The following is a 16710-nucleotide window of genomic DNA, read 5'->3' on the forward strand; positions in this document are numbered from 1 at the left end:
ATGTGTGGGTTGTGGGACAAGAAACTGCCAAGATTGAGGGAGGGGAATTTTATTCAACAATTATCAAGCATCTACTGTGTGTCAAGTACTGCACTAGGCATCAAAAGAATTCAAAGCCCAGTGAGTCTCCTCACTGCTTCTAAGCATCTTCAAGCTAGTAAAGGGAAACAAATGAAGTGTTATTGATGCTTTGATAGAAATCTGTAGGTTATGGAAGTTGGGAATAGTTGAACTAGAGTGATCCCTGAAGTGTCTTCCAGTATTATATGAAGGGGCTTGAAAATTGACTGTGAAATCCTGTAGTCAAGTATGTGATGTGTAATTACAGGCCAACCAAAAATATTTTTACTTCCGTCTGTCTTTTCTGTGACTTCTATTCTTTGGGTGTGGGGTTGTGGCTTGCTTATGATTTTTGGTACCCCCACGAAATTCTCATAGTTTCAAGTCCTGCTAAAAAACACTTGAACTATTAATGATGAGTGACTGTCTCTGAGAAATGGGTAATGGGAAGGGGAAAAGCAACTTTTACTTTTTGTTTACTTCGGCTCGAGGCTTCGGGTTTTCAGTTTTACCTACCTGTGTAGCACATTGCTGCTCTCTCCATTCCTCCTCTAGTCAGCCTCCATATTCACAAGCCAAGCCACAGTGTAACAACATCTTCAGCGATAGTAACCAACATGGTCAGAGTAAGCAACGGGATAAAGAGTGAGAGAGTGGGACATTCTATTAGCAGATAGGACGTCTTTTTTTTTAATGTTTATTTTTGAGAGACAGAGGGAGACAGCATCAGTGGGGGACAGGCAGAGAGAGAGGGAGACACAGAATCTGAAACAGGCTCCAGGCTCTAAGCTGTCAGCACAGAGCCCGACAAGGGGCTCGAACTCATGAACTGCGAGATCATAACCTGAGCCAAAGTTGGACACTGAACCAATTGAGCCACCCAGGTGCTCCCCTGATAAGGCCTCTTAATACTCAAATGTTATCACTGCCATGTACTCACTTTTTAGTAATAAACATTTGATACATTAAAAACATGGTTCAATAATAGTGTTCTAGTTTCATTCATAAGTTTTAACACTTGCATGAAGTGTCACATAAAGATGCTTTAAGCAAAAGAAGTGTATAGTGGAATTTGAATGGCCCAAAGAAATGTGAATGTTTAAAATTTATTTTTTTTTAATAGACCAGGAATGTGTTCATATAACTCAGTTATTCTTGGCTATAGTGGGAACTAATAAATTATTCTACTACCGATATCTCGTAAATTATTTGTCAAAAACCAAAAGGAGATCTAGATATTTCATATATGACATTTTATTTGGAAGAGAGGCTATTTGGTATGCCTGTTGAATTTCCCAAAGTTTTTATTAATAACATTATACTCCTTGAATGAGATAAAAGTTAAAGGATAATTATTTATAAGTTAAATGTAAATAATAGTTTACCGTTTACTGTCTCTTGCTCTGTGGCCAGTTGTAAACATGGGGTAATTATAAATAATGAGGCTGCTTTATCTGAACTAAAAAGTAACGAGACTGAGGTTAGTCAAACTGAGTAGCAGGCATTAATAAAACTAATATGAAAGACACGGAAAATATTGAGGTCATTTTCTAGTTCTGTAAAAAGGTGTTTACCTTTAGAGAACCAGTTAGAGAACAGAAGAAAGGCACTGATTGAATTCATGCCTTAATGAAGTGTTTGTGAATTATAGAAATTAAAGATATAAAAGATGCATATGGCTTCCTGGCAGATCGTTAATTAATTTCCAATTATGGGAAATGCTTTTGTGTCTTACAGTCTGAGGTCAAGGAATCTGTTTTCAGATACACTTAGAATTAGCCTTTTCTTTCTCTGTATTCAGCTATTGATCGTTGGTTTTCTCCTTTTATCTCATCAGATAATGTTTTTGCAGACTCTTTCCCAGACTTCACTTGAGAATGTAGTATATGTCAAAATGTTTTGCTATGCTATGTATGATAAGGGCAACAGACCACTAGAACTGACTCCCTTTTCCTGAAGGTCATTAGAGGTCTGGGCTTATTGTAAGAATTCTCATCTGAACCTAAACAGCCTGTATTCAATTAACCAGACAGATGCTCAGGACACTGGTTCCATTCAGGAGCTATTTCAGGAAATTAGTTAGGTGTTTTCACCTGGGCTGGACTTACGACAAGCTTTACATGTCTTTTTTTTTTTTTTTTCTAATGTTTATTTCCTTATTTTCAAAGAGAGAGAGTGAGCAGGGGAGGAGCAGAGAGAGAGAGAAAGAGAGAGAGAGAGATCCCAAGCAGGCTCTGCTCTGCCAGTGCAGAGCCTGATGTGGGGCCTGAACCCACAAGCTGTGAGAACATGACCTGAGCCAAAATCAAGAGTTGGACACTTACCCAGCTGAGAGCCACCCAGGCGCCCCAAGCTTTACATGTTCTTAAACCTAATTGTATTCCTGATACACAGAGGAAAAAAATCCAGACAGTTTCTCTGACTCTGGAACTACACCCATTTCTTGATGTCTTTGGATTAAGATGGGATCTAAGTGAAGTCTCCCATGACAGCTCCACATTCATTTTGCTTTGAATTCAGGCCAATTTCCATAGTTTCCCCAAAACATAATTGGTTTCATTAAGTAATTTGACTTACTTGATTTCTCAGAAAGGCTTTTTTCCTTATCAGTGTATGTGGTTGACATTTTCTCTCTCCTTACATGTCACTTTTTTTTTCTTACATGTCATAAAATGTAGAAACTTTAGGAGTCTTCAGAAAGGACATTCTTACTAGATACTGTATCTCATTCACATAGAATTGAAATGACCTCAGTGGAAGGACGGTAGAATTTATCATAGGCTTGTCTTTAAAAAATTAAAGAAACTAATGAAACATTAGGAAACATCTTTGCAAGTCTTTGCTTATAAGAAGATAAAATATTCCTAACATTGTTTGATTGCTAGGATTTATGGGAAACAAAATGCATGTAAATCCAGAGTTTTTAAACTTAGAGTAATTTGCCAATGATTTTTTCCTATAATCCTATATCTGGATTCTGGCAGGAAGTAGCTGGCACACTGAAGGGGGCTTAGAATTTAATGAAAACAACTTTTTACGGATGTGTGGATAGACTAAAGAGAACCAACAGGACCGTCAGTAGAGGGAGTCAGTTTTATCTTGAGTCCTGCAAGAGAAGGAAGAGGGAGCAAAAGCTGGGAGAAGCGCCATGCAACAGCAGCTATGGCCAGAAGTGGTAGAATGTAGTCACCACCAATGCTCCTGTCCCTTGGGCAGGAAGCAGAGAGGATTAATACCCAGACCTTTCTCTCCTCAACTCTCTGATTCTCTGTTGGTGCTTCCCATTGGGCAAACCCAACCAGAAATCAGAAGGCAAGGGAGCCTGGATAGTGCAGTGTGTAGAAATTCATCTTCCAGAGCACAGAGCAGGCTAAAGTAAAGGCAGGGATGAGCCTAGACAGAGACTGTTTTATGTAGCTCCTGAGTAGGGGAGCTTAAGTGTCATGTACTTTGACTGAGAATTGTTCATTTTAGGTATGAGTTGGACAGACCTGGTCAACATCTATGTTCCTCTAATAAATTAGAATTTTAAGTATTAAATTTCAAATCATCCATCTTCATTAATATTCCACATTATTGCATTATGTTTTTTCTTCTGTGTCTCCAGATTACAATTCCTAGACCTTCTGTGGCATCCACACAGTCAACTTCAGGAAGCTTTCACTATGGTCAGCAGCCAGAGAGGAGAGACCTTCAGCCTGTTGAGCCCACTGTAGAACTTTACTCTCCACGGGAGAACTTCTCTGGCCTAGTTGTAACAGAGGGTGAACCTCCTAGTGGAGGAAGCAGAACAGACTTGGGGCTTCAGATAGATCATATTGGCCATGACTTGTTACCCAGTATTAGAGAGAGTAACAAATCTCAAGACCTGGAACCAAAAGACCTCGCTGACCATAACAGACTGGCTGTGAGAGAATTTGAGAGTCTCCCTAGAGAAACCGAAGAGAAAAGCATTCTTCTAGGATCAGATAATGAAGATGAGAAGTTAAGTAAAGGACAGCATTATATTGAGATCGCCTCTCTTCCAGGAGACTTGGTAACTGTGGAAAGGGATCACTCAGCTACTACTGAACCTCTTGATGTGACAAAGACACAGACTTTTAGTGTGGTGCCAAATCAAGACAAAAATCACGAGATAATGAAGCTTCTGGCAGTTGGAACTTCAGAAATTTCTCCACGAGTCATTGACTCACATGTTGAAGGACAGATAGGTCAGGTGGCAGCAATGCAAAAAAGTAAGCTATCTAAGGATGATGACATCGGGAGTGAAGACTTGCCAGGTCATCAGGGAGACGTGTCTACTTTTTTGCACCAAGAGGGTAAGAGAGAGAAAATTGCCCCTAGAAATGGAGAATTATTTCATTGTGTTTCAGAGAGTGAACATTGTCCCCCATCCCGAAAGGATGTGGTTAAGTCATCTTTTGTAACTAGACACAGCCGAATCCCTGTTTTAGCACAAGAAATAGATTCAACTTTTGAATCATCCTCTCCAGTCTCTGCAAAAGAAAAGCTCCTCCAAAAGAAAGCTTATCAGCCAGACCTAGTCAGGCTTCTTGTGGAAAAAAGGCAACTCAAGTCTTTCCTTGGGGACCTCTCAAGTGCCTCTGATAAATTGCTAGAGGAGAGACTAGCTACTGTTCCTGCTCCCTTTTCTGAGGAGGAAGTCTTCACTCCCTTTTCAAGACTGGCTGTAGACTCGCACCTGAGCAGATCAGCCGAAGACAGCTTTCTGTCACCCATCATCTCCCAGTCCAGAAAGAGCAAAATTCCAAGGCCAGTTTCATGGGTCAACACAGATCAAGTTAGTACCGCAACTTCATCTCAGTTCTTGCCTCGGCCACCACCAGGAAAGCCCCCGACGAGGCCTGGAGTAGAAGCCAGGTAATGCCATGTGTTCTGTGTTAAGTGTGTAGTGTTATTTCTGTGTCTGCTTGATTATGATATATCAGTCGTTTCATTTCTTCATTGCCTGTTTCTGATCATCTACTTGCTTCCCTGCCTTTTCCAGCCTTTATAGCCCAGTGTATAAAAGGGATCATAGTGATTCACATTAATTCTTGCCTCTCCCACTTTCTCACAGTGTGACCCTTAGTTTCCTCATCTGTGAAACAGGTCTTACGTTTGCCTCATGGTTTGGGGAGGATAAAATAAGGTTGCATACATACGGAGCTTTGTGCTGGGTTTAATTAGCATGCAACAAAGGTTACTTGTCTTCTAGTCCATTTTAACTAGATACTCCTTTATAACAGATGTCATTATGATGTCAAACTCTAGTGAAAAAGACTGTGTCCATAATTTTTTTAATTTTATTTTAGAGAGAGAGAGAGAGTGAGAGATAATGTGTGCAAGCAGGGGAAAAGGGCAGAGGGAGAGAGAGAGATCTTAAGCAGGCTCCATGCTCAGCATAGAGCCCAGTGTGGGGCTCAATCCGATGGCCCTGTTATCATGATCTGAGCCAAAATCAAGAGTCGGACGCTCAACCAAGTAAGCCACCCAGGCACCTCCTGTGTCCATAATTTGATGAACGGGTCATGGTAACAATGTTGTTTATCTGATTATAATGAATTAAGCAACTGCAAAAACCCTGTGGGCAGTTTTCCTAGGCCTGATACATACGGCCTTACAAAAGTATTACTTCAATATTTACTGTATGTTATACTTGTTTATTGAAGTATTCTTATGTATAATTGACCACAGAGTGATTTTATTTATATGTGTATATATATATATATATATATATATGTGTGTGTGTGTGTGTGTGTGTGTATATATATATATATATTTTTTTTTTTTTTTAAGTTTATTTAGTTAGAGAGAGAGCATGTGTGGGCTTGCATGTGTGTGCAAGCCGGAGAGAGGCAGAGAGAGAAGGAGAGAGAGAGAATCCCAAACAGGCTCCGCACTATCAGTGTGGAACCTGACAAGGGGTTCGGACCCATGAACCTTGAGATCATGACCTGAGCCGAAATCAAGAGTCGGATGCTTATTAACTGACTGAGCCATGCGGGCACCCCGAGTGATTCTGTTTTAAGGAAGGGGGGAAATATTGGGAGGTGATGAACCAGTTAAGAATGCTTTCCTTGGAGCCATTACTCACTTTCACAGACTAGAAGGGTCTAAACCCTTGGAGAAGAAAGAGAAAAAGGATGACCTTTTACCTAAAACAAGGTGAAAATCAGAATACATTTACCTGAAAACTAGAGCCTGTTATAGGTAGTACAGTAGTAGGTCTCCACCTGTTATATGGACTCTGAAGTGTATTAAAGTGAGGTTCTGTCTGTATCATTACCCAGCAGAACTTGTTCCCCCAAGGTAATGGTAAGTTTAGACTTGCCCTAAGGTTTCATGTTCAAGGGTAACTAAACACTGGATTTTCAGTGCCAGTGGGACTACAGTTCCATGGGGAGAATGGTGATGTGTAAACTGCAGTCATTTGAGACATTTTAAAGGTGATTCCATGAACAGTAGCCACACATCCCCTCTTCCTTCTGCTTTTCTTCTGTACTTAATAGAGATAATGTGTCTGTGGCTTGAGATGCTTTGGACTGCAACAAACAAATCTTGATTATCATTTATTATTTAGCACTTTACATGTCCCTCAAATGTAGCACTTGGTAACCAAGCCAAGCATGTGGCATTGTGCCAGATATTACAGAGCTGACCAGTCTGGACTTCATCTGGGAGTTCAGCAGAAATGCAACTTTCCCACTTAGGTCCTGGCACAGAAGACATATTTTATTCCCTTCTTCAAGTTTTACCATAAGATCCGTGAGGGTAGGCTTAACCAGAGTGAGTTTCATCATGTCTGAATAAGTAGATGGTGGAAAAGGAGGAGGAGAGAAAATTGAGTAACTTGTTGCTGACACATGATGGTGATTGATGGTGGCTGTTTATGTCCTTGCATCCTGCCAGTGATCATACAACCTTGGAAATTCTCCCACTTCCTTCTATAAGGAGTGGCATGTCTGCAGTTTGCGGTTTAAATTCTTTTTTAACTGAATGGATTTTTAGCCCAAGACAGAAAGACATTTAGGGCAGAGAAGATACTGCTATTCATATGAATATTCTCTAGATTTAGAATTCTAAGGCCCAGGTCCATTGCCAGTAAGACAGGGCAGTCAGCCCCCAAACCCAGCTCTGCTGAATCTCAGACTGTTGTCAAGGGCAGAAACTGAGGCCCCAATAAACCAGTGACTACTCTTTTCCTTTTGGAAAGTATTAAATGAGGTTGAAAAATACTTTTATCTGTATTTCCTGCTGTTGGTGAATATAGTTCATGTTGAAGACTTACATTTGTGGGGCTTAATGTTTGCATATGCACATGCCACATTTCTGTCATGGGAGCCTTAAACAAAATGGTTTACTCTCTCTCTCTCACTTACTAACATGCTAGAGATGTTTCAAGTTGAAGAGCAAACCTGCCTTAGGAGGAAAGGGACTAACAACATTTAAGTGCTTCTGAATGGCAGACATCCAACTAAATACTTGGGCCACTGTTCTCAGCTGCTCAGTAATCCTGGGAGGTAGATAGCATTCCTATTAAAAGCTAGGAGAGGTTACGTGAACTGCTGCTGAGGATGGGATTTATGGAGCAGCTATGGAAAATAGTATGGGATTTCCTCAAAAAATGAAAAATGGAACTACCGTATGATCCAGTAATGCCACTGCTATTTACCCAAAGCAAACAAAACACTAATTCGAAAAGATATAATGCACCCCTGTGTTTATAAGATATGCAGACAGCCCAAGTGTCATTGGTGGATGAATCGATAAAGATATAGAGTGTGTGTGTATGTGTGTGTAATAGAATATTGCTTAGCCATAGAAAAGAAAGACCATGGATTGGCATTTACAGCATAGATGGACTTAGAGGGTATTATGCCAAAGGAAGTGATTCAGAGAAAGACAGATACCATCTGATTTCACTTATATGTGAAATCTAAAAAAACCCAAAATGAACAAGCAAACAAACAGACACTCATAAATACAGAGAACAATTGGTGGTTGTCAGAGGGGAGTGAGGTGGGAGGGATGGGTAAAGTAGGTGAAGGGGGGAGTACAGCAAAGGAAATTTAGTCAATGATATTATAACTTTGCATAGTGACAGTGACAAAACTTATCATGGTGAGCATTGTATAATGTATAGAATTGTGAAATCATTGTGCTTTATACCTGGAATTAATATAACATTGTATGTCAACTATACTTTTGAAAAAAACTAGCAGAGGTTAAATAATTTGTCTAGGGTCATACAACTGGTATGTGAAAGAGTAACTCTGTTTCCTGTGTTTGCTGACTTGACTCACATCAGATACATTATCATTTGGGACATTGTGACTTTCTGGACTCACTTGAAATGAGTTAAAATGAAAAGAATTCTTCTCTGTTCCTTTAAGGCTCCGCAGATACAAAGTCCTAGGGAGTAGCAATTCCGACTCAGACCTTTTCTCCCGCCTGGCCCAAATTCTTCAAAATGGAACTCAGAAACCCCGGAGCACTACTCAGTGCAAGAGTCCAGGATCCCCTCACAATCCAAAAACACCACCCAAGAGTCCAGTTGTCCCTCGCAGAAGTCCCAGTGCCTCTCCTCGAAGCTCTTCCTTGCCTCGCACATCTAGTTCCTCACCATCGAGGGCTGGACGGCCCCACCATGACCAGAGGAGTTCATCCCCACATCTGGGGAGAAGCAAGTCACCTCCCAGCCACTCAGGATCCTCCTCCTCCAGGAGGTCCTGCCAACAGGAGCATTGCAAACCCAGCAAGAATGGCCTGAAAGGATCCAGCAGCCTCCACCACCACTCGGCCGGCACTAAAGCCCCCCCAGGGAAGAGTAAGTCAGCCACTAAACTCAGCAGATAGGAACTGGGCTGCATCTCGGAAAGGTGTGAGGTCTTCCTCCTAAACCTGATGCATGTGTGTCCTTGTACTGTCTATTTAAAAAATCAGTGTTGATCTTCTCTTACAAAAGAAAGTAACATAAATTATTTATAAGAAGACATAAATATATGATAAGGAATTACCTAAGGCAGGCAGCAAGCAGATCAGGAATCCATGCCTTTGCATAGGAAGGGGCAATCCAGCAAAATCCAAGGGGGAGATTAAATGAACTCTTATTTTTTAGCTGCCTTTGAAACAAAGGAGTGAAAGGAAGGAGATGGAATGGAATTTTAAGGGGTTTGGCCTGGTATGTTTGTTTTTAAGGCATTGCTCAAAGATTATATAGCAAAAGTGAAACTTCTTGTTTTAATATTTTTATTCAAACTTCCCAACGTGGGGGAGTCAGAATTGCTCTAATATTAGGATATATAACAAGTCTGTTTGCTGGAGACCCAGTGCTCATACACACATGGCTTGTGTATTTATCTAGTGTATTGAGAGTTCACACCTTTACTTTGCCTCATGCCTACTACCCTCCCTGGATTTCACAGTTTTTAAAGTTAGTGTATCTCACCTGATGCAGTCTCTCTAATTTTAACGATACATTCTAATATGCTTTCAGCAGCACATGATGAAAACTTCAAATCCAGTTATTTTTTTTAGTCCCCGAATATTTTTCTGTGGAGCGGCAGTTCTTAGTATATTTTTATTGTGAAAAAGAACTACTGAAACTTAGGTAAAGGAAGAAGTCTAAATAGAGCTACTTTCCAGGCTTCAGTGCTTTAGGGAGAGAGGAACAGAGTGAGGATAATACCATTCAAGACGAAAGAACCCTCTTCCCCTCTGTTTCCTCCTTATGGAAGGAAGACCGACCAGAGTAGACCTTACTTTCTTAGGTCTTCCAGATACCAGCTATTTCCAATATCAACCTCCAAGATGATACCAGGGAAATACACTGCTGTGGAGTGTGACTTCATGCTTTTAGATATTTAGAAAGAAAAATAGAGAGAAATTAGGTACGTTGTTGAGGCTTATAATCCTCAAACTTTGTATTTTATACATTTAGCCAATAAGGAACAAGTATCTGGGGAAATAAATTTAGGCTCAGTATTTATCTTTTAATGTTTTATTACCTGCTTCTCTTGTGCTTTAGTTTGAATATTTGGGCTTTTGGACCTGATTTCCTTGTAACCTCAATTTATAAAGCTGTGAGGAGGAGCATATTCTGATTTCACTCTTCTAGTAACAGGAATCAGGCAAAAGTAAATTATGCTAGATTTTTCAAATGGGCTCTTTTCTACTCTGTAGGTGTTTTGTGTTGTAAAGACCTTATTGAGGTCAGGTAAATTGGTCTGCTTGCTGTTGAAATTTGCCTTCTAGCAAACATCTGTGCTTTCTCTTTGACCTTGTGTTTGCTGCCAAAGCTTAACATGGTTGAATTGGGAAAAAAAAAAAAAAAAAAAAAAAAAAAAAAAAAGAAAGAAAGAAGTGTATTTCCTCACTAAGTGAATACATTCTAATGCTGCATCAAAGCTGCCCTGAAGCTGCACTGAACTTCTCTCGTTCTCTTTATCTGTGTTGAGCTTTTTTTAAAAAACAAAAAACAAAAAACAAAACGAAACTCAAAGCACTGTTGAGTCCTATACGATCTCCCATAAGAAATGTAGCATAGTGTGGAATCTTAATTTCTCTCCGGTTTCAAGCACTACAGAGGAATGCAATAGATAAGACATATTTGCTGTTTAACTAAAGCAACTGTAATATTGGAAGACCAGTCCTTCTGTATTATATTGTATAATAGTTGCTATAACACTACTTGCATGTCTTCATGGTAAATGATATAAATATTTATAAATATATAGAGAACCATATGCTTATATAAACTCATTCTTTCTCATTCTCCATTTGTAATTTCAAGATCACAGATGGTGAAATTCCTTTCTATTGTGTGCCTCGCGTACACTTGGGCCTTGCCTGTCTTCATTTTCTGAAAATACGTTCTTGGCATGGGACATTTCAGATTCTTCTTGCCTTCTTTGTGTAATAATGCAAGGGTTGGCAGCCTTCGAGCCAAGATAGGTTATTTAATTTTCACTTTTAAAAGATTTTAATAGGGGAAAAAATTACCAGGACATGCTTGTAATACTCGTTCAAAAATTTGTCATGTTAATCACATAATTCTGTCCTTATGGTTAAAGGGGATAAACTGGAATGATAATCATGGGTCTGACATAAATTGATTTTTTTTAATGTCTTAAAATTGCCATTCTTCATTCCTCTTTTCATCTCACAATTTTTTTGGGTGGTGGGGGAGTGGAGTAAGGAATTATCTACAATTCCTTAATTATCTACAATTAAGGAATTATCTTTTTTCTGTTGTATTAGTTAAATTGTGCTAAGGGTAGCCAGCTTTAAATCCTGACCCCTGTCATCTGAAATGTGCCAGTCATTGGGAAAGCTGATGAGGCTGCAGTTATGGTGTGTGTGTTGTTTTTAACTGGTGTTTCTCTTCTAGCGGTCAAAACAGACAGTGATGGCAACATGGTGATTGGATGTTTTCTCTCTATGGTTTCTTAATTTTCTCCCAGCTTTTCTACTGTGTTGCCCCCTTTTCTAAATGGCCCTGACGAACTCCAGATCCAGAGAGAAATAGCCTCAGCGTATAAGAATATTTTATTTTGCATGTAAAGAGTTAACCAAAGATGTTCTGCTCTGATACTTTCAAAAGAAAACAGACTAGTTATTGCTTAAGTATCAATAGGTCCACCTAAAAGGACTAGCTGATACAGCGATTTACTTCATGGTTTTTAAAAGCATAGTTTGTGCTTTTAGAAATGTTAGAGGTCTCAGGCTAAAAAGAGAAGTTGGCAGCCCTGAGCAAAGCATTTTTGGCCCAAGGATTCTTGTTTTTGTTTTATTTTAAGGTTATGGTATGGAGAATGGGTTGGTTATTTGTTGTTGTTTTAGTTCCTTCTTTTTTATTTATTTTGGTGTGTTTTTTTTTTTTTTTTTTTTTTTTTAGTGTTGGCATATTTCAGATCTCAGTGACAAACACAGATCAAGCAATTTTAAATCAGTTTGGTTATTCTACCTAAGGAACGTGGCCATTAATTAAAAGTCCAGCCAAACTATACTAAACATAGTATGGGGCAAAAGTTAAAATTCTCTTTTGAAAATCAAGTGCCTCCTGGTTTCTCTTCTCACAACAAAATGGCAAACCCTAGTCACACTTGCCCTTACACCGTCATGTCTAGTCTCTGGAATTATGTGTGGAGCAGAAAATGGATTAGCACTAGCTCATTCCCTGTAGGTAGCATTCTTCTTACATTATGCTGCCAAATCTCCAGGGTGTACAGACTGTTTGAAATATTAAAGTTTCACCTGAGAATCTTTTGCGCAGCATAAAGGTATTTAACTTTAATGTATAGTGAACAAAGGAAAATTGGATCATATCAGGCGTAAGCTTAAAGCACAGCATGTAAACATCTTTGAATGGTAAGTCTCGGGCAGGTGCCCTTATTCCCAACTTGGTATGCAAGCTGGCCTTGCTGACCAAGGGCACCATCATATTTACTGTTTCTTAAGTTGCATGTTGTGAAGGGAATGTTTTTTTGTAAAAGTTGCCAAGTCAGTCCAGTTCTAAATAAGTAGCAAAATGGTCATTGATACCACTGTTGTCATTATCCACTTTGTATTATTTGCTTTAAAATACTAAGCAAATCTGAGCTGCTTCCTGATTCAGTGGACTAGTTGTGCAGTATCTCTTTCTTTTCAGCTCCCAGCCACTAGGGGAACTTGAAGTTCTTTGGTCATCATCAGAGATTCCTTCCAGGCTACAGATTTTTATGCAAATATTTCTATGGTTGCATTCAATCTACAAGGAAAAAGTGTACCTTGGTGCATGTTTGATAAACCCACACGCAGATAGTTAAAACTATAATTAGTTTTTCTATACCCCATAGTTTTGAATTAAAAACAGATGCTTTTCCCCCAGAGGGTTCTTTGTTCTAGGAACTACATTCTGAATCTAACATTAGGAATTGGTGAAAGGAGAAACAGGATTGGGAATTCAGAATTTAGTGACTTAGGGAAAAAAATGCATCTTATTCTGGCTATTTGAAAATATATTTATTTGTAGATAAGTCTAGATTTAGTCTTGGGAGATCAAAGTTTTTTACATTTTAAAACTTTTTTCATTCCCTTAGATCTATCCAAACATGTCATATGTCAGCGAACCATTTCTTCTCTCGTGTTCATGTATTTTGGAATTAACTTGTTTGCATTCACTCTTTTATATTCTGCCCATTTCTGTTTATGTGCATTTACCACAGATGTTTTGGGACGTTGCCTAAACGGAGACATATTTTGGCACCTGTATCACTGAGGAGATAGAATGGTTGATGACAGTGGCATTGTTTAACTTTCTTGAGTTTGGGTCTGTACAGTTTATTTGCAGAAGAGCTACTCATCTATGTTTTAATACAAAAAGTATTACAGGATTGAGGCACGTAACCACAGTGGTAGTCGTGATATGTCAATATTTACCCAAGTTCTGAATCCAGAGGTGCAGATTTAGACCTTAACTTACAGAAGGGAACATGCAGCAGCTGCAGTCCTCAGACTGTATATGTGGTGCACAGAAAATGCCAGGTGCTTTTTAGGACATCCTGCTTCCCTGTCCTCATCCGATAGAACTCTGGTGTACACCTCGAGGATGTGGGAGGAATGTGGAAACGTCGCACCATTAGATTTCTCAATAGTTTGGCTATCCCTTTGGAATTAGGAGAAAGTGAACCCAGATAGTCGTGGGAGCCTGCAGAATCTGCTGCCAGCAGTGCAATGGAGAACTGCAGGAGGTATATGGGAATTCCTGTAGTTTTTAAGTGACTCCAGGACAAGGGACAAGGATCCCTATTAATTTAAAGGAGAATTTGGATGCTGCACACCTCAGTCCCTGAGAAATCCCTGGCTGGACATGAAATGATGACATTAGCGTCCTGGCCCATCACTACATTGCCTAATTGAGTTGTGATTATCTGCTCTGACTTTTAAAATGTAAGTTTGATGTTTAATTATTCCCCTTGAGCAAATTTGGATCAGAAAATGGAAATGTGTGACAAGATCAAGATCACTTTGTGGTTATTATACACAATCTTCAAAAAAGGGAATAGCCAACAAGTAACATTTAGTAATAATTTGAATACTTCTTACGCTTTGCTGGATCTTTGGTTTTAAGGAGACATGTAAAACAAGTGAAGCCTTTTCCTTCATTACCCTGTGAAACTTTCACAGAGCCTGCCTCTTCAATTGGCAGTGACAGTATGGGCATAGTATGTATCACTGGTGATGCTGACACGTCTCTTAGATACTCTGGGCCAGTGGTTCTGGGTTCCTTGACCTACAGAGTAGGATTCCATAGGCAAATCTTTGAGCCCATGTGACTATAGAATTTGCCAATGCCATCATTTTACACACTAATGATAGATAGGAATTTTGCCTCTTTTCAGTAGTTTAATACCGTTTCATATTGTGTACAAAAATGTTCACTCACCCAGCTAAAAACATTGAGTAAACCCAAGGTTTTAATATAGACTATCCTTGCCATATGATACTTTCTCCCCACCTTATAATACACATTTTTAAATCCTTCAAAATTCATTCACAGCAGTTCACCATATTTGGAGTCTGGGTATTCTTCACTCACCCATAAGAGATAAACAAGGCTACTAGAGCTTGAATGTGATTTATTTTAGGGAGTAAAATTCTTGCCATCTTTCCCAGGAAAGGAAAGCCCGTAGGACTTTTCAAAACGATTTTCTTTTTAAATGACTCACAAGATAGGTAAGTTAGTTCACTAAGGTAAAAAGCATTCAGAAATAGTTAGGAAGATCACAACACTGTGCCACCTGCAGCTCTGAAATTGGATTGAGTGAATTGAACAAAGAAGAGAACAGATCAGAGAACCCACGTGGAGTCCATGCACTCCCTCCCTCCTGCACAGTTCTTGGTCCCCCTCCTGACTCCATTCCTAAAATTGCCAGTGTCGATTTCATTGGGCCATTTGTTTACAAGTTTAACAGTTTTGGGGAAAAAAGAGGGAGGGGGAAACATCTAGTTTTGACTAGATATAATTCTTGAAAGTTATGAACTCTTGGCAACTGTTATATCAGATTGAACCACAAACTAGAAGAATTTTCTTGTCAAGCAAGACCAGTAAGGTAGAATAGAAGACTTTAATAATCCCACAGTTTTCTCCCTTTCTCCTCCTCTTCGTGAAATCAGAGTGATGAGAAGTTGCTCTTTGAAATACCTCCAAAGGTATTGTATTGACCTTTTCCCTCCAAGCAGCCCTCTTTATGCATTTTTGCTCAGGCAACCAAGGACATAAGAGTATTGGCAGAAACACGGAGTGCTTTTGTATAGGCCATCTGTACATAAAAGTGTAATTATTTATTTAATTTTCCCATTTGTATCATATTAAAGCTTTGTACAGTGTTTTAAGTTCTGTTTTAAAATTATTTTGTATTTTATTTTTATAATCTAGTAATAAAATATTCATTCCGCATGCAAACTCTAGTTCTGTTTGTGTGATGGTTTGCTTTCAAAAGCAGGAAATAAAATTTTTCTGATTTAATAAAGTTATTGAATGCACCAGAGGTTACAAGATCAACAGGGAACAGAAGGTGTTACTATAAATGCAGTACCACATCCAGAGGTGACCTAGAAAAAGAAGTCCTGGACTGAATAGAAGCTAGGTGTTCAGTATCCCTGCAGATAAAAACGAGAGTTCTGGGATATGAGGAGATGGTTTCCCATGTAATAAAACTGAAGGTGAAGTAACAAAACTGTGTGTATTAAGATCTCCTTTTCACTCCTTCATCCTCTGGCTGGAGGTACTTTCTCCTTTTCTGCAGGAAACGCCCTTTGTATCACTAGAGTGATTCCTGCTCCCTACCACCCTCTCCTTTCCATCTGCGACCTTCCTTTGAACCAGAGGAACTCTCAGGAGGCACCTGTATGGGCACTGCTCCACCCCGCCTGGTGTGGTTCAGCCTGGAGTGTTCTTGCCAACTGTCTAGCTCTCTGCCTGGTTTCCCTTTCTTGATTTTCTCAGTGAGTAGCAACATCCAAAGAGCTGCCTCTCTCGTGTTTCTAAAAGAAATTAAGAAATAACTCAAGCTGCCATAAACTAATCTGAATGTGCCTCTTAACATTTCAACTGCAGAGTAGTCCAAATAATATAACCTGGTGTAAGGTAAAGGTAGAGACAGGCGCTTCTGTGTGCAGCGTGGCCTGAGGAACTTTAAGGTTTGTGGGCTGAGGATTATAAAAAGCCTCCATGCAAGAATCATCGTGTCTTACAGCCTTAAATGGTCGAGCAGTTGATGGTGACAGCGGGCGTCGCACGGGCCGGGGGACTGAAAACTTTTGAGAAAGACGAGGTCAAATGAGGTTAGGCTAATTTTATCCTAACTTCGTTAGGGTGGTGACTGTTGTATCTAGAAAACTTAAAGTCCAGAAAGAAAAGAGTGTGCTTATCACAGAAGATAAGGCAGGTGTCTCTCTCGGGGAATTGTTCACCTTTATCGTCCAGCCGCTCTCCCGGCCCCTCGGTCTCCCCTGTCGTGTCCCTGGGTCCCCGCAGGTCGCCCCTCGGGCCAGGGCAGCCGGGACCGGACCTCACCCATCGCGGTGCGGCCTCACTTTGCGGGCCAACTGTTGGCTGCCGGGAGCCGCTGAGCCAGCCGCGGCCTTGACCGAAGGCCTTAGCCG

The 16710-nt window shown here is 39.9% G+C and overlaps 1 protein-coding gene across 1 annotated transcript in view; it reads left to right on the top strand.

Annotated features, from left to right (window-relative positions):
• The window catches only part of TTBK2 (tau tubulin kinase 2), a 124935-nt gene extending 109427 nt beyond the window's left edge, over window positions 1–15508 (top strand). The window contains 2 exon segments of the mRNA XM_030318393.1: window positions 3668–4941; window positions 8457–15508. Of these exon segments, the coding sequence (XP_030174253.1) occupies window positions 3668–4941; window positions 8457–8919 (1737 nt within the window). The 3' untranslated portion in view covers window positions 8920–15508.
• The last annotated feature ends 1202 nt before the right edge of the window (window positions 15509–16710 follow it).

The sequence above is a fragment of the Lynx canadensis genome, chromosome B3, assembly GCF_007474595.2.
Source record: "Lynx canadensis isolate LIC74 chromosome B3, mLynCan4.pri.v2, whole genome shotgun sequence".
Lineage (NCBI taxonomy): Eukaryota > Metazoa > Chordata > Mammalia > Carnivora > Felidae > Lynx > Lynx canadensis.